Source organism: Lentinus tigrinus (genome assembly GCF_003813185.1).
Source record: "Lentinus tigrinus ALCF2SS1-7 unplaced genomic scaffold L226scaffold_11, whole genome shotgun sequence".
Lineage (NCBI taxonomy): Eukaryota > Fungi > Basidiomycota > Agaricomycetes > Polyporales > Polyporaceae > Lentinus > Lentinus tigrinus.
This window is the reverse complement of record NW_027137920.1, coordinates 771228-792200: the sequence shown is the minus strand read 5'-3', so window position 1 is coordinate 792200 and position 20973 is coordinate 771228. Positions and strand designations below refer to the sequence as shown.

The 20973-nt window shown below is 57.7% G+C and overlaps 8 protein-coding genes across 8 annotated transcripts; 3 read left to right on the top strand and 5 right to left on the bottom strand.

The window, feature by feature from the left end:
• Positions 1-860: 860 nt before the first annotated feature.
• On the top strand, positions 861-1844 carry L226DRAFT_523022 (uncharacterized protein; the record flags this gene model as incomplete). The annotated part of the gene is made up of 2 exons (XM_067678794.1): positions 861-1375; positions 1439-1844. The coding sequence occupies 2 exons, from the start codon at positions 861-863 to the stop codon at positions 1842-1844; spliced, it is 921 nt and encodes a 306-aa protein (XP_067535897.1).
• Positions 1845-3464: 1620 nt separating this feature from the next.
• Positions 3465-3879, bottom strand: L226DRAFT_570961 (uncharacterized protein; the record flags this gene model as incomplete). The annotated part of the gene is made up of 3 exons (XM_067684498.1): positions 3465-3533; positions 3602-3769; positions 3826-3879. 3 exons carry the CDS (start codon positions 3877-3879, stop codon positions 3465-3467), a joined length of 291 nt encoding a protein of 96 aa, XP_067535896.1.
• Positions 3880-4491: 612 nt separating this feature from the next.
• Positions 4492-6881, bottom strand: L226DRAFT_462320 (uncharacterized protein; the record flags this gene model as incomplete). The annotated part of the gene is made up of 8 exons (XM_067675716.1): positions 4492-4721; positions 4781-5138; positions 5193-5462; positions 5525-5588; positions 5650-6032; positions 6098-6204; positions 6277-6322; positions 6495-6881. 8 exons carry the CDS (start codon positions 6879-6881, stop codon positions 4492-4494), a joined length of 1845 nt encoding a protein of 614 aa, XP_067535895.1.
• Positions 6882-7497: 616 nt separating this feature from the next.
• On the bottom strand, positions 7498-9208 carry L226DRAFT_462642 (uncharacterized protein; the record flags this gene model as incomplete). Its single annotated transcript, XM_067675735.1, has 5 exons — positions 7498-7834; positions 7894-8069; positions 8246-8587; positions 8648-8970; positions 9028-9208. 5 exons carry the CDS (start codon positions 9206-9208, stop codon positions 7498-7500), a joined length of 1359 nt encoding a protein of 452 aa, XP_067535894.1.
• Positions 9209-11436: 2228 nt separating this feature from the next.
• On the bottom strand, positions 11437-13031 carry L226DRAFT_60721 (alpha/beta-hydrolase). The gene is made up of 4 exons (XM_067685761.1): positions 12424-13031; positions 11960-12360; positions 11713-11874; positions 11437-11653 (listed from the first exon to the last, which is right to left on the bottom strand). The coding sequence occupies exons 1-4, from the start codon at positions 12716-12718 to the stop codon at positions 11552-11554; spliced, it is 960 nt and encodes a 319-aa protein (XP_067535893.1). The 5' UTR covers positions 12719-13031; the 3' UTR covers positions 11437-11551.
• A 1130-nt stretch (positions 13032-14161) lies between these two features.
• L226DRAFT_570957 (uncharacterized protein) lies at positions 14162-14530 on the top strand (the record flags this gene model as incomplete). The annotated part of the gene is made up of 1 exon (XM_067684497.1): positions 14162-14530. One exon carries the CDS (start codon positions 14162-14164, stop codon positions 14528-14530), a length of 369 nt encoding a protein of 122 aa, XP_067535892.1.
• A 1034-nt stretch (positions 14531-15564) lies between these two features.
• L226DRAFT_462464 (NADH:flavin oxidoreductase/NADH oxidase) lies at positions 15565-17035 on the bottom strand (the record flags this gene model as incomplete). The annotated part of the gene is made up of 6 exons (XM_067675724.1): positions 15565-15705; positions 15793-15927; positions 16009-16142; positions 16202-16465; positions 16555-16732; positions 16802-17035. 6 exons carry the CDS (start codon positions 17033-17035, stop codon positions 15565-15567), a joined length of 1086 nt encoding a protein of 361 aa, XP_067535891.1.
• A 3445-nt stretch (positions 17036-20480) lies between these two features.
• Positions 20481-20945, top strand: L226DRAFT_612932 (uncharacterized protein). Its single transcript, XM_067686451.1, has 3 exons — positions 20481-20583; positions 20645-20794; positions 20852-20945. The coding sequence occupies exons 1-3, from the start codon at positions 20530-20532 to the stop codon at positions 20903-20905; spliced, it is 258 nt and encodes an 85-aa protein (XP_067535890.1). The 5' UTR covers positions 20481-20529; the 3' UTR covers positions 20906-20945.
• Positions 20946-20973: the final 28 nt, after the last annotated feature.

Here is a 20973-nt window from a genome sequence, read left to right as displayed (position 1 = left end):
GGGTGACATCATACGCTCCCTGCATCGGGCAAGTGACCTGCTGTCTCGGGAGTCTCCCCGATCGCGCTACGCAAAGCATGACATGGACACCAGGTGACTGTGCGCCGAGTATCGATCCTCGAGCTCGACCGGGTCACTCTGCGAGTACTGCCCATCCAGAAGACGGGCAAGCAAGCATCGGGTGCATATGCCCATTCACCGTAGCCATGAGACACGCTAGGTTGGACGCCGTCCTGACAATCAGTCAGAAAGGGTCTTAGAGAGGCCTTTGTCGAGCACACACGAGCGGGAGTGATCAAGCCAAGTCGCCGGTCGCTATGTTCTGAACAAAGAGGGCAAACGAAGCTTGACATCACAGGCGATGGGGAGCGTGTGCTCCGGAGTGCGCGAGAAAGGGATAATGAATAATAAAGGGCGACTGAAGGGCGGCGGTAGAGGTGCCGAGGAGACAAGGGAGACGAGATGGTGATCGACAGGCAACGCGGCGACGGCGAACAGACGCGCCCGTACGCTTGTGTACGCGTTGTTTGGCAACGGGCGTCTCCCCAGGTCATTCCCGCCGTTCGGTTTTCGGACGCTTTAAGTTTCACTTTGCTTGCTCTTCCTCAAAAGGCCCCACGTCTCGCCTGCTCTCGCCACGTCCCCTGCTTCTGCTCACTGCCTTCCCCTCTGCTTCCTCGCCCCCGAACCATACAAAACGCCCGGCCTGCATCGCAAGGGCACCTTAGACCGCCGCACGAGCCCGCTCCCACCCACTGCTGCTCCACGACTATCACGCTCCACCGTCACGCCTCCGTATACTTAGCCCCCCGCGGTATCGCACGCTCACGACCCCCCTGTATCCCAAACGTTAACCTACCATGGCTGCCACTCTTGGCTATTCTTCCTTCTTCTCCTCCGGCCTCCTGGCCCCCCACACCCCCGGCCGTGCCCAGACTCCTCGCCCGCCCTCTCCCACCACCCCCCGCGCTGCAGTCGCCAGCCTCGTCCCGGACGACACCACCCCTACCGGTGCCTCCGCCACTCCCTCAGGGAGCGGCACTTCGTCACTTGCAGACCAGTCCCAGGTCCTACCGTCCATTTCCGTCGCCGCTGCGGAAGACTCTCGCCCCCGCCTCCGCCGCAGACGGTCTTCCCTCGCTGGCGCAGCCTCTCCCCTCGTAGCCATGAAGTCCTCCGGTTCCATCCGCCAAGCAACGGCGTCGGTCCAGCGCAACCTGCGAACGCGTGCAGGCAGCGACGCCAGCATCCTCTCCACCGCCTCGGGTACTTCTATCATCGCAGGCCTCATGGACTCCGCTCCCACCACCTCGGCCTCCAAGCCAAGCGGTATCATAGGACGCCTTCGCAGCGGCAGCCTCGGGACCGCATTACGGTACGTAACTATCTCAACCCGTGAACCTAATCCACGCATAAGTCTTACGCACACCCAAATCAGACCGCGCCGTGGACTCCGCCGCCCGGTCCCCTCGGTCCCCGCATTACCTCCTCCCAGCGCGCCGCTCCCGGACGTCCCGCCTGTCCCTGCGCTCTCCGCCTCGCCCACCTCGCCCCTCCCCACGATCACCGCCAGCCCGGTCACGCCCCGGACGCCTGCATCCCGTCCCCCGCTCATGCATCGCACACAGACGTTCGACAACTACGAGCTGTCCTCGTCGCCGTTCACCGTCGCTGGCGCCTCCCCGATGTGCCTCGCGGAGGACGAGGACACGTTCGCGGCCGCGCTGCGCGCTGGGGTGCCCTCGAGCCCGTCGCTGCTGGCCAAGGGCCGCGAGAACGACATGCAGGTCGACTACCCGAGCCCGGTCGACGGCGCCGCCTTTGAGTGGGCCAAGCAGAACTAGACTGCGATGATCTCGTTGACCTCGGACTCACATTTATCATATGCAGATGCTCCAGGGGAGCACTAATCGTTCCCTACCGTCTCTCGTCTCATCCACGGCCGTGCCGCCGCATGCACAGACATGCGATCGACTATGTATCTATCGACTGCGCACTATTACTGCTCTATTGCACATCTCGATCGCGGGTACGTGTTCCCGCGCACACACCTATTACTTATGATTCCCTGCGTTTACTTGACGTAATGCCACCCCCGTCTCGCATCTGGCCTTGACTCTTCGTGCTCGCACACTTGCATACTTCCCTACACTTCACCCCGCCTACTACTAGTTTATGTACATCGCGCGCGTTCGGACGTTCTGCTGCATATATCCTTACCTCCCTCCCTCGGGTACTGTCCGTAATGCTAATACTACGTATGCTTCCGGCTCGCGATAGAGACGTACGTACCCGTGACCGTGGACCGTGCGCGCGTTCACATTTTTACCTTATTGTACGATGTCTTTTACACTTTGCGACGTGCGAGGCAGATGCTGGAATATATTGTATAATTCGTGTTACCTTTAACAGTTTGCGATGGTGGCGGGTTGCGCTTGTGCGCCCTCGCGAAGTCGCCCGCACTCAAGGTCAGTCTTCACTTCAGAAGTTAGTAACTGATGTCGGTGTTGCTGCAGGACCGAGGGTGCCGTAGCATCCCATGCCGTAGGATGTTGCCCCCCTGCCGTGATCGGTGATCCTCGTCGGACGCACCCTCCTCACGGCCCAGGCAGTCCTGCCCGTCGTACTCTGCAGCCGGGCGAAAGAATGAGGTGAGTACTTGTTTTCAGTAACTGTGTCGAGTGCATGTTGCTCACTGCTCACTGCCCGCTGGACTGTCGCTTGGACATGAACCAGAACCGTGCACGCCCAACTCGAACTCGAACTTCTTTGGCGCCTCGACCGTGACAGGGCGGATGGACTCCTCCTCCTCCTCCTTCTTTGGACAACCCGCCAGCAGAGAACCTGGCCCCAGCCCTGAAGCTGGAAAGTAGTGTTGCTGCACAGTGAAAAGACAGTTCACATCATGGCAAGCGCGGTGTCATGTGTTCTAGGAAGCCTGCCAGTGGTCAGGCGAGAAGTTGGAACTGAGCCCGATGACCGAACACGAGGACCTCAGTCCGAGGTGAGTCTAAGCGCTCCTCGCTAGCTAGAGGCTGAGCGGCACTGGCCAGTAGTGCCAGATGCAAGTTGAATTTTGTAACGTCCGACCGACTCGCGACCTCGCTAGAGTCGGTGCCGAAAAAGGCATCCTCCCGCTCCTACAATAACAGATTGAAGTATCTGTCCTGGACAAAGAAGATCTTTCAGAGGTCGCTTAAGTTCGTCTGGTGTTGGAACGACTAAGAGGAAGAAGCTAGAAAGTCATGAAGAGGTGGACGCCCACCATGGCAACAGGCGTCTACGTTGCCTATTTCAACCATTTGCGACCTTGCACGATCAGGAACTTCGCAGTCTCAAGATTTCAACGTAAACAACCTCCTTGAGAGTTGACGTTGAAACGTTGAAAGAGATAACTTCCAATATAACCTACAATTGGACCCTAATGTACTCTACTCTACAGAGTGCGTCAAAGCAGAACCCACTCAAACATTACTGCTGCTATGACCCGGGCCGAGACCCATAGCGTTCTTCGCTTTCTGAGTGAGCGAGGGCTAAGCGAAAAAACGTACGCCATGAGCAAGACTGGACTGGGGCAGAAGACAATCACCGCAGGACGTACCTGAGTCGCGTGCGAGGTCGAGTTCGAGTTCGAGCCCGAGGTGAACGCGTCGCCTATCTTCTGCGTGGTCGACTTCTGGCTCTGGGGCTGCACGTTCGACGCAACGTTGTCGGCCTTGCCCGTGAACATATCGCCGATGTGCTCCATGGTCGTCTTCTGAGAGTCGGGCTGGCGCGACGCATCATCAGCTACGGCGGGGGCGAGAAGAAGACGAACGAACGTACCTTCAATGCAGCAGAGGCCTTGTCGGTGAAGCTTTGGCGGCCGGCGTCAGACATGGTGATGGGTTGGATGAAGCGGGGGTGGCAAAAGCTGGGAGGCGAGTGGGTGTAGGGGAAGAGAATAGTTTGATGCTTTCCTTGGCCGATCGCACCCTCTTTATATACACCTCGACGGGCGTAGTAGTGCCTGCCACCGGCAGTGTACGCAGTACTACTGCCTAGACGTCTACGGGTTGGCCTAGAGATGAAGCAGGTCTCTGCATGACGACGCGCTGCAACTGCAACGCGTCATGGACTGGATGGACGCGTCGCGGTCAGGTGCGCCTTGCTTCGAAGACTGCGCAAACTGACGTCAACGAACGCTGCTTTTACCTGGCATGACGTAGTGAAGATAAGCACCCATAACAAACGTGGAGTTAAGACATTACTTATCGTAATCAAGTCGTGGTACAAACTGCAGCCAAAGCCGCTACTAATACAAACAAACGTCCGTACCAGTGACCACCGCCCGCGGGGAGCCCGCGCATGGTTGCACGCAGTCGCTCGAGCACCCCCCCGAACCACCACACGGTATACCATCCATAACAAAAGATCCGCGACAGCACCAACCGAAACACATATAAGTAAAAGTACACGGCCACGATCTCCAAGACGCGCTCGAAGTCAGCCTCACATGTGCAGCATCGTGCGCGGAGCCAAAGGCAGAGGCGGATTCGTCGCGTCATACCCGTCCGGATCCTCGCGTGCACGCCGCTGCCTCCTATGGCGCGCTGCCCGGAGGTACCGCGAGAACCGCGCCGCCGCAGACGAGATCGGGCGCGATGATCCGAGCGGGTGAGGCGGCTCGAGGGTGTCGCCCTCCTCTCCTGCGCTCATCATTGTCTGCAGGGCATGGAAGTCTAGGAAGGTGCTATGCATGAGCTGCCCACACTTTTGTTGGAGCGAAGGGGCCACGTACCTTGTCTGCATATGGGACAGCTGCTCGAGAGCTCGAGCAGCCACTGGTCGACACACTCTCGGTGGAAGCGGTGGTGTCCCTCACAAGGGAGCACACGCAGATCATCGCCCTCCTCGAAGTCGACAATACAGATCGGACATGTCTCACGCCCAATAGCGTCCGGCACGACTTCCTTGTCGCTGCCAGAAGCAGCTGCCGCAGCTGGCTTCGGCGGCCGCGGGACCACCTGGGGTACATCCGCCGACGAACTCGCGCGATTCAGCGGGTCTTCCTGCCTTTCGTCGCTCTCCACCCCAGGCGTGTGTGCCAGCGTAGGAAGGGCGCCAGCCGCGAGCACCGCGTCTGTCTCCGTCTTCCCCTGCTGCGTATCGTCGAGTTGCGAACTGACTGCCTTCCAGTCCCGTAGTTCGACCTCGACCTCGCCACCGTCGGTTGGTCCAGTTTGACTCTTTGTCGTAACGGGCGAGATCGGCTCCCCATCGGCGCTCTCGATGTCCTTTGGGAATGCAGGAGCTTCTGGTGGACTGTCAGTCCGCCCGAATTTGACGACAGGGAAGGTGTCGAGGATGGCCCGAGTGAGACCGCGCGCCCGACTTTGAGGACCGAAAGTGCCTGGCGGGCCTCCGAATGCGTCTGCAGAGCGCGGGCCATAGCGTTCTGGATGTCTGATCGCCCTGATGGCCTGGGATGCATCAGTTGAGCATGTACTCGCAGAACCACAAGAGGCGCGGATTGCGGACGTACTCCAGAGATGATCACGATGCAGAACAACGCCGAGACACATCCTGTGATAGCGTACAGAATAATCCTAGTAACGCAAAGCTCAGAAGACCCAGAAAGAAAACGCATGAACGAGAAGGACGGCTAACATGGCGAGACTGGTATTGGTGCTCTGGTTGCTCTGGTCGGACCCACTGCCGTCGCCATCGGTGCTGGTCGTGGTGCCTGTGCTGCTGCTGTTAGTGTTGTCGGTCGCGTTCGACGCGGTGAGGGTGGCGAAGAGGTAGCCAGTGTTGCGTATCGTGTTGTTCACGATAGCGGTCTCGATACCGCTGGCGGAGTCGTTAAGGAGCGACGGGCTGAACCAGTAGTATTTGGACGAGTTGCCGAGCACGTTGGTAAACTGGCTCTCGATGATGTTGGAGGAGGAAAGGGACTGGGTGGCGAAGATGTCCATGACCTGGTCGAAGTTGGCCGGGTTGGAGTACTCGGTGTTGATGTAGCATGACACCGACTTGACCGAGTAAAGGAGCTGGAAGGGCAGGACAAGGTTGGTACTATGCTCGCAACCAAACAAGGAGATGCGGAAGGACGTACCGCTGCCACAGCTCCCCTATCCCGCGCCAATGTGAAGATGTCGTCCTCCATGGATGCATTCGTCGAGTTGGCATCGCACGATACGAGGGCGATCCATGGCGTTGTAGCTGGAAGGTGTCACAGACCACAGTCAACCACCGTTCATGAAGGTACCGGCGGTATGGAAGCGAAGTACTCACTCGTGCCATTGGGCAGCTTATCCTCCGAGAAGTGAACGAGTGCACCCTGCCACGAGTTCAGACAGAGGGGTTAGAACCAGCAGAAACATTAAGACAGAATGATAGAGGATAGGCATGGGTTGTGAGGGCGTATAGACCATGGGCAACGGTGATCGTCCACTCCGTAAGCAGAAGCCCTCTCTGCAGATAAGTACACAGGTCCCGCAGAAGAGGGCAACGCTGCTCGCTTCCACTGTACGCCAATACCCGTTCGGGTGGTTCACGACATCTTCTGGGAGACGCACCTTGCTTATCCCAGTGCTGTCCGCCCCGACCAGCTGATACGAGATCGTGCCCTCGTACACCCCAATCGGGTCTCCATACCACTGCAGCTTGAGCTTCGACACATCCGAAAAGTTCAGCCCCGCGGCCTGCGCGACGTCCGTCTGGTTTGTCGCCTGTGCGGGGATATACGCGTGCGCGGGAGCCGGGGCGACGAGAACAACAGCGAGGACAAGCGTGGCGATAGTCGCCCAGGACCAGACTGAGACTGAGATGAAGAGCACGAAGTCACAGACGCCTGGGACCCGGGGAGCTGAAGAGAAAGAGGAGGAAGTCCGAGCCATAGTGGTGGCCGACGATGCGAGATGAGGGGGTGTCCGTCCGCGGTCGCAGCCCTGGCCGTGGTCGGGTCGTTGGCGTGGGCGAACGAGAGCGAGAGCGAGATCGCCGTCTGGGATGGAGGATGCGGCACGGTGCCGGCCAGGCAGCCTGAGGCAGAGCTCGCGCGCCTGTGAACGTGTGTCCGTTGGAGTGTCCGTGGGCTCCCGCGGCAGGAATAAGTAGGCCCAGTGCGCCGCTCGGCCTCAGAGCTAAGAATAAGAGCGGACGCCGCTGGGATCTGTCACGAGCCGTCGCAGTCTGCTGCATCCCACACAACCAAGAAAGCAACAAGAAAGCAGCCTTACCACGGGCGCTTCCGTCCATTCTGTCCCTCGGCAGGAATTGCCGCCATACGCTCATTGGCGGCGCCGTGAACGCCTCGCCTTAACCCCGCCAAACCACCCGCGTCGGGAAAGACAATAAAGCAAACCAGAGACCGCTCGTGTGCCAGAATAAAATGCTATCATACACGATGTTCGTGCTGCGCGTCGTTCTAAGCATACAGACTTCCTTCCATCCTGCTGCGCTTCCCGCGCATGGCCCGCCCGTCAAGGACATGTCATGCAGCAGAAGCAGCGCTCAACCCTCCCGGACGACCTCCTCGACCGCCTCGGCAAAGATCTTGCAGCCCTTCGCGAGGTCCTCCTGGCTGATGTTCAACGGCGGGATGAACCGGATGACCTCGTACACGCTCGTCGTGAGGATCAAGAGACCCTTCTCCACGCACTTCTTCGCCACGCGGCTCGCGAGCTTCTCGGGCACAGACGGGTTCCGGAAGGTGTCGTACGGGGTCGCGCCTGCCGGGGAAGCGAACTCAATGGCGACCATGAGACCCTGCCCGCGAACGTCAAGGATAGCCGGCGCGAACTTCGGGTCAGACCGCAACGCGTTGAGCGCAGAGAAGAGTTCCTTCGACCTGGCATTCAACGCATGAGTATATATGCTTCAGACGAACGAAAGGAATGTGACACGCACCGTGCGTTGACGTTCTCGAGGATGTTCTCTTCCTTCATGACGTCCGCAGCTGCGACAGCCGCCGCGCACGACACGGCATTGCCAGCATAAGTACCACCCATCGAACCAGGCTTGAGCTTGTCCGTGATCTCCTTGCGGCTGATCACACCACTCAACGGGAAGCCGTTCGCCAGACCCTAGAGGAACACCAATATTAGCGCAACTGATGGAGACGGCGAACGTGATCACGCGGAACACCGCTGTCGCAGTGAGTTTAGGTTGCCTCGGGCCATTCTACAATGGCCTCATGCAGACAAAACGGTGATGGACCGGCTACCATGTACGAGATTCTTCACAGAGGAGCAACGCTCACCTTCGCCGTGAGGAGGATATCGGGGCGCACGCCCGAGTACTCGATCGCGTAGGTCTTGCCCGTCCGTCCGTACCCAGACTGGACCTCATCGATGATGAGCAAAATTCCGTGCTTGTCGCAGATATCCCGCAGACCCTGGAGGAACTCCTTAGGCGCCGGGACGTAGCCACCCTCGCCGAGGACGGGCTCGATGATGATCGCAGCGGTGTCCTTCGGGTTGGTCGACTGGGAGAGGAGGAGGGAGAGCTGGTTCAAGCACATCTCGGAGATCTTCGAACTGGGCGTGTCTGAGGGCACGCCGAGCTGGTGCCAGAACGGGTAGGGAACAGTGAAGACTCCGGGCTGAACAGGGGGGTGTGGTCAGCACGGTAGACAGATACATGACGACACAGCGGTACGCACCATGAGCGGGTGCACGCCCTCGCTGTAGATCGTCTTGCTCTTCGTGACCGCCATGGCGCCGAACGTCCGGCCGTGGTATGCGCCCTGCATGTTGATGATGTTCTGTCGGCCGGTGACCGCGCGAGCCATCTTAATCGCGCCTTCGACGGCCTCAGAGCCGGAGTTCCAGAAGAAGAATGAGTCAAGCGACGGGTGCGGCATCATCGGCAGCAGCCGCTGGATGAGCTGCAGGTAGGGCTCGTGGAAGCCGATGCTGCATTGAGCGTGGACGATGTTCATGCACTGGTCGGCAGCAGCCTTGCTGACCTTCGGATGGCAGTGACCTGTGTGTTGTGTGGATAGGTCAGTCGTACTTAACGGCCAAGAGACGAGTTACTCACCCAGGTTGGTCACGCCGATACCGGAGGTGAAGTCCAGCATCTTCCTGCCGTCGCCGAGGGTAACGTATGAGCCCTCGCCCTTTTGCATTACGGCCTCAACGACACGGCCGAGTCCCTTCGTGACATGCTTCTGTCCGAACTCGACTAGCGAGGCGTGCGACTGCGTAGACGAGGATGCCATGTTGCGGACCTGTGTAGAAGGGCCGCGTGCGGTTGACGAGTTTTTATGGGGGCAGGCGTCCTTGGCGTCACAGCATGGGCGAGACATGACTCTAGTCGAGAACGAGTTCCGGGAACTAGAGTAAGATGGAGCAGTCAGCAACTATGCAAGGGCGCGCCACGAGCGTATGACGAAAGGACGATAACCGTCCTACTGCGATCGCAGAAGCGAAAATTGCGTGTGCGTGCAGTCCTCATATGACACCCAGCCGCAGTGCACCGTTGAGCACCAATACAATGTGTGGAAAGCTGGACCCTGGCACCGATCGAAGATAGGATATGGTTTTGCCTCTGGGCTGCCGACGAAGAGGGGGAAATACAGCATGTCTCTGTCGGCTATCGTGCACTCGTGCGTGTCCGGTAATATTCTGCCACCGTTCCGTTCAACCTCTCACGGTAGGTAATGCCCAATTGGGGAGAATTGGCAGGTCGGAAAGTCGCCCGGAACTGACATGTCCCTCCAGACCGCTCACGATCTCCTCGGATGGGACACGTCTGATTTCCAGAACAATGTCAAACTTGACTCTGACAGGGATATGCAACCGTGATTGTCGTTGCAAGTGGACGTAATAAACTCTGTCCACCCAAGAGGAATGAAATCGTAGCGACGTTACGTTTCCAGAAGTTGTAACTGCAAGCTAAATGGACGATGGGCTTTGGAACGAAACTGAGGATGTTTTCAAACAGACCGTATTAATCCGCCCGTTTCAAACCTTCGTGCAGGATCCGGCCATGCTGGTCATGCCACCGTGAGCCTCGTCCCCAGGAAAGCTTGATGTGCGCCCATCTTAGAGGACCCGAGACATGCGACGCGTGCTCCTGGGCGCAACCACCCTGGGATGCCGTATAATGGTCACACAAACACGTACTTGCACCGGTGACGGCACCCAAGGAGGTTGCACAGACATACCAGACCCTGAGCAGCGTCTCCCGTGGCGCCCATGAAATGCGTTCTGAATGACGACACGGCAGGGATCCCGGCGTTTCCAGCGGGCCAAAATGCGTGCGACTGAGGGCAGAAACCGCTGCACGAGGTGATGCTGCAGCAGCGTTCACTGCAGTTTGGAGCAAAAGGAACCTTTCGCCCGCCTTGGAACCACCGGTATGCCTACCGTGGCAAGGTGCATGTCTGCGAGTGGATAGAAGCTGCCCAGCCGTCTCCCAGGTCCTCCATGCCCACCACGCGACACTCCGCACGCCATTCCTTCATCCCGAGTGCCGGAGAAACGTGAAACCGAAACAGACAGAGAGATAAGTGCTCACCCGACGGTAGTCTTCAGGGTACCGCGCGCGCGACCGGCGAGGACAGCTCCAGACGAGTGCAGACGAGCGCGACCAGACGAGAGCATGGTGGCAAGAAGAAGAGAGAAGGACAGCAGTGTCAGCGCGGAGGAGCGCGAGTCATGGCTGGACGCAAGGGGCACTTAGGCTGCTAGCCGAACCCTCGGGCCTCCTATTCCGGGTATCTGTCCCTGCCTGCGATATCTCAGTCCGCCCACGACTCCCACCGTTCCGCTCGTGGCGTCAGGCATTGGCAAATGACAGTCCTTCCTGAGCCTCTCCACAGGAACTTGGGAACCTCGGCCAGCTGATTCCGCCCCGTGACCGCAGCAGGCGACCCGGACGCGAGACTGCCACACGTCCTGCTCGCGTATGCCGCATAAACCGCACTGCACGGAGCGGGATCGCGGCGAAGGGCAGTAGAACGTTTAGCGAGAAGAGTTGCCGGATGAGGGTGCGTTTGCTCGCACAACTCTGACTGATCGCACGCAGCCGACGCTCCCCGACCCGCAGGATGCGCCCAGCTTGGCAGTGGCAGATCTCCGCAAAGAGATCCAGCACTGGACCCACAAATTATACCGGTTATGCAAAGGTTGCGCCGAGCGCGCCAGGCTAGACGAGACTAGACCCCGCACACGACTGACTCTGGGGAGTACCCTTTCGCACACTAGCTATGTGGCGTACCGCGTACTGCCTTTATTCAGTTCAACGTCACCAGGTGTTTAGAGTCTGCAACAAAGCACCAGATACTGGGTTCTAGGGAATGCAGCAGGACAGGTTCAAGAAAGACTGTCTTCCGTTTGTACTTAGCTGGTCAGACTCACCGAGATCTGGCAACTCCAGCTTCGCATACTGATCGCTCAGCCCACCCAGTGGTGTTATGTCGCCCCCGATACCAATAGCGATTCCCTACCAACAGTACTGAATACAACAGTTTCACAAAGACAGACCCGGCAAGTAACGCTCGCAAAACGAGAGAGCGAAGCCAAAACAAAAGCCCGAAACCCAAGGAGAAGCCCGCAGCTCAGTTCGGGCACGCCTTGTCCCCGAACGAGATCCCGCTGAAATACGGGCCAAGATGGTTCGGGATCGACGTGTCGAGGAGCGAGTTGCCTGCAGCGCAGTTCTATCATGAGGCAACAGGTCAGTCTCTCATACATCGCACCTTCTGAAGCTGAAACTGACCTGGTTCTCCTCGCCCGGGCACGCCACCACCTGCGCGTCGCCCGTCGTGTCGTCCACGGACTGGATGTGCAGCTCGCCCGGAGGGTGCTGGAAGTCGAGGGCGTGTGGCGGGACGTTGGGCACCGGGTCGTTCTGGTTCGTCACATGCGCAAAGCTCGGTACCTACAGCGAAGCGCACACCCGTCAACCGTCAAAAACTTGCAGAAGATAGCAAAAACACAGTTCCGCGACCAGAACCGACACGTACGAGGGAGCTGAGGAGGTCCGCCCATTCCTGGTTTCCGACCCGGGGCAGCCCGAAGACGACAGCGTCTATGGAGACGTCTTGCGGGAGCGCCATCCGGAGCATCGCCGCGTCCAGCGACGCGATAGCCGCGCCGAGCGAGTGGCCCGTGACGAGCACCTTTTTGAAGCCGGTCGAGGACAGGCCGTCCTGCACGGTCGAGAGCACGAGGTCCGCGGTGCGGCCCTGCGTGTCCTGGAAGCCGCTGTGCAGCTTCACGTCGCCGCTCGCCTGCGGGAAGAGCGTCGTGTTCGCGTCGACCTGGAGGAACTCGACGTCGTTCGCGATGGAGAGGACATTCTTAGGCTCTGTGCCCTGGTGCGCCACGACGATCGTCTGCGCGTCGGGGTCGGACGCGACGAAGACTGGCAGTACGCTCGGTCATTAGCGCTCTCGTGGCGGACGATAGAGTTCGCTGTTTAACTCACATCCTGGGATCTTGCCGTCGTCGCCACCCGCGGTCAGTACTTTGACGTTCGGCAGTACGTCGCACGACTCGCCGCAGCTCCAGTTGGTGACTGAGGCGGCGGAGCAGTAGGCAGCGCGCGAGAATTGCGCGGGCCGCACGAGAGTGGATGTGATATCATCTTGTGAAACTGCCGCCGGCTGGTCGCTGCTCTCGTCGCCACTGCCGAGATTGATGCCAAAGAGGGGCGCAGGCGCAGCGCGCGCGAAGGCTACGAGGGCAGCGAGACCGAGGACAGGTTTGAGGATGCGAGTCATGTCGCGCGTCGTGAGTATTCAGATATACGGAGCACCGCTCAGGAAGCTGAAGAAGCGAGAGTTTCCGAGAAGAAAAGAAGTAGTACTCGTACTGGGAGGGGAACCACCAGGGTCCGGCACGCCAGGAGAAAAGGAAGGGGGTATGGGGACGACGGCGACGAACGAAGGGGAAGGTCGGCGGGTGTGCGCGACGGGAGCATCAGGCCTTTTGTATGGCGTCGCGACGCCCTCGGGAGCATCGGAGAGTCGGAAAGCTGACACTGCTGACTGGTTGTTGTTGGGAGCACTGGTAGCGATCGGGTTCGCGGTACGCCATATGGATGCACTGGTATCACAGATCCTTTGCTGCGCCCCTGCAACATTGCGACGCGACCGAGCAAAGATGATGGGATGCTGGGCAGCGGGGCATCGATGCATCTTGATCGCCACACAGACGGTCGTCTTGATGGGCGGTTCCGATGCCAGTCCTGATGGGCCTGTGCAGGTCTGAGGTACGGGTCAGATTCGTGGGTTGCTCGTCAGTAGTCTAACCACGCACAAGATCATGATGGGGGATCCAATCCGGAGAAATCAGGCCTCAGGTCCGCGGCGACGGAAGACCACTCGGATCCGAACCTGAGAACATACTCAGGCAATGGTGGTCACAGTGAAATAGGCGAGAGCCTGGAAAGTGATGTGATGGCGTGTTACGAGAGTCGACACACTGACGGGTGTATTTGAAAGATAAGTCGATATCAGCAGGCTTCTCCACGCACAGAAAGAAGTCGGAAGCCATGCGTGCTGCTGGCAAGAGCGAACTGCGTGGATGGTCGTTGTAGCCAAGGCCGTGGTCGAAGTAGCCGAGGAGACCGGTGGCCTGGGAGATCTTGCCGATCAATCACCAGAGCACAGCCCCATGAGTAGCGACATTGATCTTACCTGCTTCCGGCGGCGATCTCGAGGCCTCCTTCGACCTCAGCTTCTGGATCTCAGTTTTGACTGCGATTACAAGCCCATATCCATGCAGACGCTCCCTTGTCACCACCACCCACATGATACCCCTTCCTGACCGCAGTTTGTGCCTCAAGCTCTTCGCACAAGCCTCCTTCCGTTATCGACCGTGTCAGTGGATCCCGAGCGACATATTGCGTGCACCCGCACAGACGACAATAAATAGAGAAACGATCTGTGCGACGCCGTCTTGTCCGGGACCAGCAAGAGGACCAAGAGGCGAGAGGCGATCGACAGCGTATTTGTGTCTGTTATTGTGAAGAGGCTGGCCTGCCCGCCGCTGTCACCCTACCCATAAGAAGCCTGCGACGGGTCCGTTTCGACTTCACGTCCAACCACCACCATCACCTCCCCGCTCCCCGCTTCCCGCTTCCCTGATGCTCGACTACCGACGACTGGCTCTGTGCTGTTGGCGTGGGGTCGGTCTTCGAGGTGTGCTCATGGCGATGTCTCATGGCGATCTTCATCGGCTATGGCTTGCGGTCAGCTGCAACCTCCGTGCTCTTGCTGCTCTATCTATGGATAAATGTCAAGAGCGTTCAAGAACGACACGTCTGGCGACTCACGCAGAAGCTTCCGCCTATGCCACCAAGCACGTTCGCCACAACGACGGCGACTCTCTTCGCAACCCACCTGGCTTCTGCGGCACGCTCTGGCTCTCGTGATCTGTCTAGGGTCTCCATTCCTGCGGCTCTGGGCGACGATGACGACAACATGGACTCCCGAGGCGTCGGCCAGCAAGTGTCAGCCTCCAACGACAGTAGACCCGAACTAGTATCTCCGACTCGCTACGGCCTGCTCGCTGCACTGCTCGGCTACTAGAGTCACCAAGTGCGTACATCTTACGTGACCTCTCTGCTCCTGGATCTTGGTTTCGACTCGTTCGGTGGACGACATCCGCGCGCGAAGACTTCTGATGTGATTCTCCTCTGTCTTGGCTTCTACTCCCGAACCCCCGGAACGACACGCTCTCGATGGTACACCCGACTACATGCGGCTATGCTCTAGCTTGTACTGTATCTGGTTGTCTTGGGTCGTGTTTTACTACGTCTGGTCTCCATCTTCGATGGGTGCATCTGTTCCTTGGCTCTCTTGTTCATTCGTCGACGTTTACCTGGGACATATTCTACTTGCGAACGACATCGACATCAAGATGCTGGCGACAATTCCTCAAGACCTGAACTCCTGCTTCATCTATGCTCTTGAGCCCACCTTTTCAGCTCGACTCTCCCCAGGCGCGCACTCTGCGGTCTAGATCTCCGTACTGGTTTCAGTTTCACTGGGGAACCTCCCTGCTCTCTGTCCTCTCTCTGTCTTTGCCGCTTCATTTCGCCGTCACCACACCGGACTTCGATACCCCAACTTCTTCCGCCATAGGCAATCCCCAAACTTCTAGCTCTAGCCCTAGATCGTCGGCGCATAACACCGCAATAGACCTTCGCAGACGAGTTTGCGGCGCATTCATCCGTCAAGCGTTGCACTGGCAGCAGAGGAACCAAGGTACGTCCCGAGGGAGGGCGGGCTTCGGTCCGTCCTGGCGCAGACCTTTTCGTGGTCCTCGGGATAAGTACCTCGAAGGAGGGAAACCAACATGCGCCTGAATTCTCCTTTACGAGCTAGTCTCAGGGTAGCACGGCTCCTGTTGTAGAGCTGTTCTCCCAATACATAATGTCTTCTGCGGTCCTCTTGGGGCGCATATATGCGGTCGTTCCCTTCGATGCTTGCGCGACATTAGATAAAACACCGAATGGCGAAGCATCTCGTATTACTTCGACCTACTGCTACGTTGCAAATGAACCCATCCAAACCTCACACGTGATGGTCGAAGGAGCACTAGTAGCAGGAGCGCGAAACTTCTACTTCGACTCCTGCTGCTTGAGGAACTCCTCCGAGAATGGATACGTCGTGTAGCCCTTCTCTGTCGACTTTGTATAGAGCGTCGTCGGGTCCAACTCGTTCAGCGGCAAGTTCTTCTCAAGCCGGAAGGGCAAGTCGGGCTACATAGAACGCGCATACACCAAACTCGGAGTCAGCTAGGCCGTACTATGCGCAGACGCAGACGGTGAAGCAAGACTCAGACGCACGTTAGCAGTGAACAAGACCCCGTAGCCGATGACGCGGCCCGTCTCTTCTGCAGTCTTGATGCCAGACTCGCGCGTGAACCCGCCGGTGGTGATGACCCTGCCAGGAGCCCAGATCTTGTCCATGAAGTCTGCTTGCTGTTCACGCACACACGCACACAACGCTTCGTCAGCAACCGGAACGCTATGGCGCATGTGGATGGTGGCAGGAGGACGCACCGATGGATCCTCGGGGCCCTTGTTCATCGGGGCGAGCGGGGTGACGGTGTGCAGGTACGCGAGGTCGGGGTAGCGTTTCTTGAGCTGCTCGACGACATACGTGAACGTCGGGATGGGGTCCTCCATACGCATATCTACACAACCCAAAGCGAGTCTCGTCACTGCTGCCAAAACGACAGAACCACAGACGCACCTTGGTACGTGCTCCACGGGGCGAGCCGGATGGCGGCCTTGCTCTGGCCGACGGCGGCAGTGATCGCGTCCATGACCTCGAGCGCGAAGCGTGCGCGGTTCTCGACCGAGCCCCCGTACTCGTCCGTGCGCCTGTTGGAGACGGTCTGCAGGAACTGGTCGACGAGGTAGCCGTTCGCGGCGTGCAGCTCGACGCCGTCGAAGCCGGCGCGGTGGACTGCGTTCGACGCTGCCTGGCCGTACCATTGGACGTACTGCTTGATCTCTGTGAAGGTGGAACGCAAAGAGAAGGGGGGTTGAGCATGTGTACGCCGGAAGCTGAGAGCTGAGACGGCGGGGAGCGCGCATGCATACCCTCTTTCGTCAAGGGGCGGGGTATGTCGTCTGGGCTGGTGCTCAGCGGGATGTCTGACGCCGAGACGTACGGGTAGTCGGGGAACTCCGCGTGGAGAAGCTTAGGACGGGCAGCACGTCCCAGAGCCCACAGCTGCAGGTATATGTACGAGCCCTTCGCATGGACCGCGTCTGTGATCTGCGTCCACATGCGATCATGTCAGCATTTGGTGCGAACAGTACCCTTGAGAAAGGCGCTAGCACGCACCTTCTTCCACGCAGCGATCTGGGCGTCGTTCCAGATCCCAGGCGCGTGAGGCTGGCCGCTGGCCTGCGGGGAGATGTAGGTGGCCTCGGTGATGAGGAGCGTGCCGGGCACGCTGGCGCGCTGCGAGTAGAACTCGACGCCGAGGTCGGTGTGGACGTGTGCGGCGTCGGCGCGGTAGCGGGTCTGGGGTGCGAGGACGACACGGTGGGCGAGGGTGATGTCGCCGACCTTCATCAGCAAACGCGGTTTACTCCGTATGGAGCCTAAGTCGGCCATGGCTCCGCCAATGGCCTGGCGGGAACCTAGACTCTGCCTGGTCAGGTACGGAGGCCAGCGGATCCACGAGGAGGGCCGAGGCTCTGTATGTGGCTGTACGGAGACTCGATCTCCATCGAGAGACCGAATCTCCATACGGAACGTCCATCCTCTCATCCAGCCATAACGGAGACGACGTATCGAACCATGCATATGCAAAGTAGGCCGCGGGTTTATGAGCTGCTCGAGCAGTGAGCAAAGTCGTGGTTTGGAAACGGGATTAATGCCGCAAGGACTGGTTAGCGGCGTGCACGGATCGGACAAGCATCATGGACCGCAGGGTCCCGGATGTGGGTTAGTTATCTACCGAACAAATTTCGACCACTTCGAAGGGGGTATAGACCTCGAAATATACCGTACAAAATGCGATTCCGAAGGGTACAGCAAGCTCTATCGAGAGACAGTGGGGGTAGGCAACGCCCTGCCAGAAATTGTTAGCGCGCGGCCAAGCGCCTTACCGGCGTCTAAGGAACAGATAATCTATGCCGAGATGCCGACTAATCTCTTCACCAGTGTGTCACATAGACGCTCAATTGAGTGGCTGAAATGGTGCAGCTTCCATGGTCCTGTTTTCTGCAGTCCGCTATTGCCCTCCGATAAGGTTCGAGTTTGCGTGATTCATAAAGAATCATGATTATAAAGAATTTCTTTCGTGTCGATTTCCGTGGGGAAGACTGTAAGTGGTAGGAACTCCGGTTACAAGGGTGCAGCAAGTCACTGTACTCGCATTTGCCATTGTTTTACCTAGCTTACCAAAAAATTGTACGAGAGAATCTATGTAAAATTGCTCATAGAATCAAACCCAGCAATTTTTGCGTGATATAATCGCCAACAGCGGACTGCAGAAAGTTGGCACTTTGTGGGCCAACGCATTTAGGCGCTCGTAGGGGTTCAGTAAAGTAGCAGTGGTTGTCGCCCCAGAACCCCAAATATCACTCCCAAATTTTCAGAGAGGTAATAGTAGCATACTATGCAGATATATGTAAATTTTCTCTGCCTGAATGTAGGCAGAATACAATGGCCAAAATGGGCTCGTCATTGCATCTGGTCACGTGACCGTTGGGTTCACCATGTTTTCCAGCCATGAAACCCACATAGCGAACTTGAAACCTCTATAAACACTTATAACACAGTCAACATAGTTAATAGAACTCTTTGATGAGGTTTTTCAGCATGATACAAAAGGGAATTAGGTGCTACACAGAGATGACCATAGAGCACCCCTCTGAACACGGCATGAAGTCTTATCTGTAAGGCGATAAGATGAGATTTCTGTGATCTGGTTGATTATCCGTTGTTTTGACGCCGGATCTTCGTTATCTCTTTGATAGACGCTGGCCGTCGAAATAGTAGGGGTTGCCGCTCCCCAGAGACAGTCTCCGTATGGAGACACCGACCTCTGTATGGAGACGGCGTCTCCTCCATGACATAAGCAGAGCGAGCGAGGCTCCGTATGAGGGATGCTTTTTCCGTGGCTCCATCACTCCATATAGCACCGTATAGTTCCGATGGAGCCGAACTGCTTTTGCTGATGTTGATGGGCTGGAAGAGTGCTGGAGTGGCTGGCATGTTGTTGAAGAGGTTGAGGATGATGTGAGTAGAGGAGGCGAGGTTGTTGTTGCGAGGTTATGGAATCGAAGAGCTGGGGATGTTGAACTTGTGTCGATGCCAGCATGGATGGCCATGTTTTATAGCAAACATTCGGCCGACAAGAGATTAGCGTCGCATCGAGAGAGCACCATGAATGGAACTGAATTCCTGCTGGTCAACCGTAATTACGAGTGAACACTAAGCTGTGATGGTCTTCACTGGTCTTCCGACCTCTCTCGCTGCGATGGTCAGGCAATGGCATTGGAAGCTGGGGGTAACGTGAACGGAAACGTGAAGCCGCTTTGTGATCTTGTGTAAGCCGCTCCCGTATTTTCTCCCATATATGGGTACTCAAACGCCCATAGCCTGCGTCGGCCGCCTGAGCGCTTTTGCGCCACTCGAACTCCGCTTCTGCCACCAAGTCGAGGTTAACTTCAATGCCACCAGGCTGAACATGGCACAGGAACACCAATATTCATGGTGAGCATGGATGTATGTGAGGCTTAGAGAAGCACGTTATTTGCGGTACGTCCCTCCAGCGCACCGTGAAAAGCATGCTCGACTCGAAGTACTGAACGCTTCGTCCCTCTGTCAAACCTATGACCGATGGAGGTCGGAAAGTATCCGAACGCTTATTATGCCTATTGATTTGCTCGTTTCAGGACTGCAGCATAATGATCATCTAGTGGCCACGCACAGCGTCGGCGGCCTCGACCCTATTCAAGTTTCAACACCTATTGGCCGCCATGTGAGTATTAACGTGGTCTGACAATTTTTATGACCTTGCAGTATACGTCAACACGCGCGTGTTTCGTCTCTGCTAGCCGGCTTCTCATACTCACGCTCACATTATAGATGTTACCTCGAGTGACCAAGAGCCGCAGGCCAAATCTGCTGATTGAATTTGCAGCGAGACGGTCTGGTCGACACCTTCGTAGCAGGCAAACGGGTGCCCTTTTCCTGCCCTATCGCTCTAACCACTATTTCCACACAGGTGCGATAGCTCATGCATGACATATCCGTAGACTTCCATGCCCTGCAGACAATGATGAGCGCAGGAGAGGAAGGCGACACACCCGAGCCGCCTCATCCGCACGGATCATCGCGCCTCATCTTGTCTGCTGTGGCGCGGTTCTCGTGGTATGTATCTCCGGGCAGCGCGCCACCGGAGGCAGCGACGGGCACGCCAGGATCCGGACAGGTATGACGCGACGAACCCACCTCTGCCCTTGGCTCCGCGCACGATGCTGCACATGTGGGCTACTGCTGCTGCCACGGGTGGGGTCTGCACCTCGATTTCGAGCCTATCTTGGAGCTGATCGGCGGTGTATACGTGGCCATGTACTTTGAGTTTCGGATGGTGTAGTGGCGGGGACTCGCCTGCCCACGCCGCATGGTCTCTCGAGCACAGGGTGGTACGGATAGTAGCGCGTTTGCCATGTTAGTACCACGACCTGTCTACGAGAAGTAATGTCCTAACACTGTGTTTGTTACGGGTGCTCATTCTCACTAAGTTGTGCCAGATAAAGCAACGTTGACGTCAGTGCGTAGCAAGGCGGCGTCGAGCGCACCTGACCCCGACGCGTCCGTCCATTCGATGACGCGCTGCAGCCCGTCGTCATCTAAGACCGACACGCGTCATCGCCGGCCCCTCTTTCTGGCGGACGTGGACAGTAGTGCGTACGCTGTCGGCAGGCTCCACCGCGCCCGTCGAGGCGCATATAAGAGGGGTAAGCTTGGTCGAAAGCGCACCAACGCATTCTCTTTCCCTACACCCACTCATCTCATAACTTTTCCTATCACCACTTCATCCAATCATCACCATGTCCGACACCGGTCGCCAGAGCTTCACCGACAAGGCTTCCTCTGCCATGAAGGTGCGTGCGCTGCTCTTCTTCTTCCCTCTGTCGTCCTCGATGCTGATGATGGTCGCGCCAGCCCGACTCTCAGAAGTCGACTACGGAGCACATCGGCGATATGTTCACGGGCAAGGCCGACTCTGCCGCGTCCAGCGCGCAACCCCAGAGCCAGAAGTCGACCTCGCAGAAGATGGGCGACGCGTTCAGCTCGAACTCGAACGAGACTCAGGTATGTTCGGCGGTGATTGTCTTCTCTGGACAGCCCGCTCATGCGAGACTTTGTTAGCCCTCGATGACCCAGAAGGCGAAGAACGCTATGGGTCTTGGCAACAACGCTTGAGGGGGTTTCAAGAATGTGTATCATTAGATTTCTGTATGATACTTTGGGAATTGAATTATCTCTTCGGG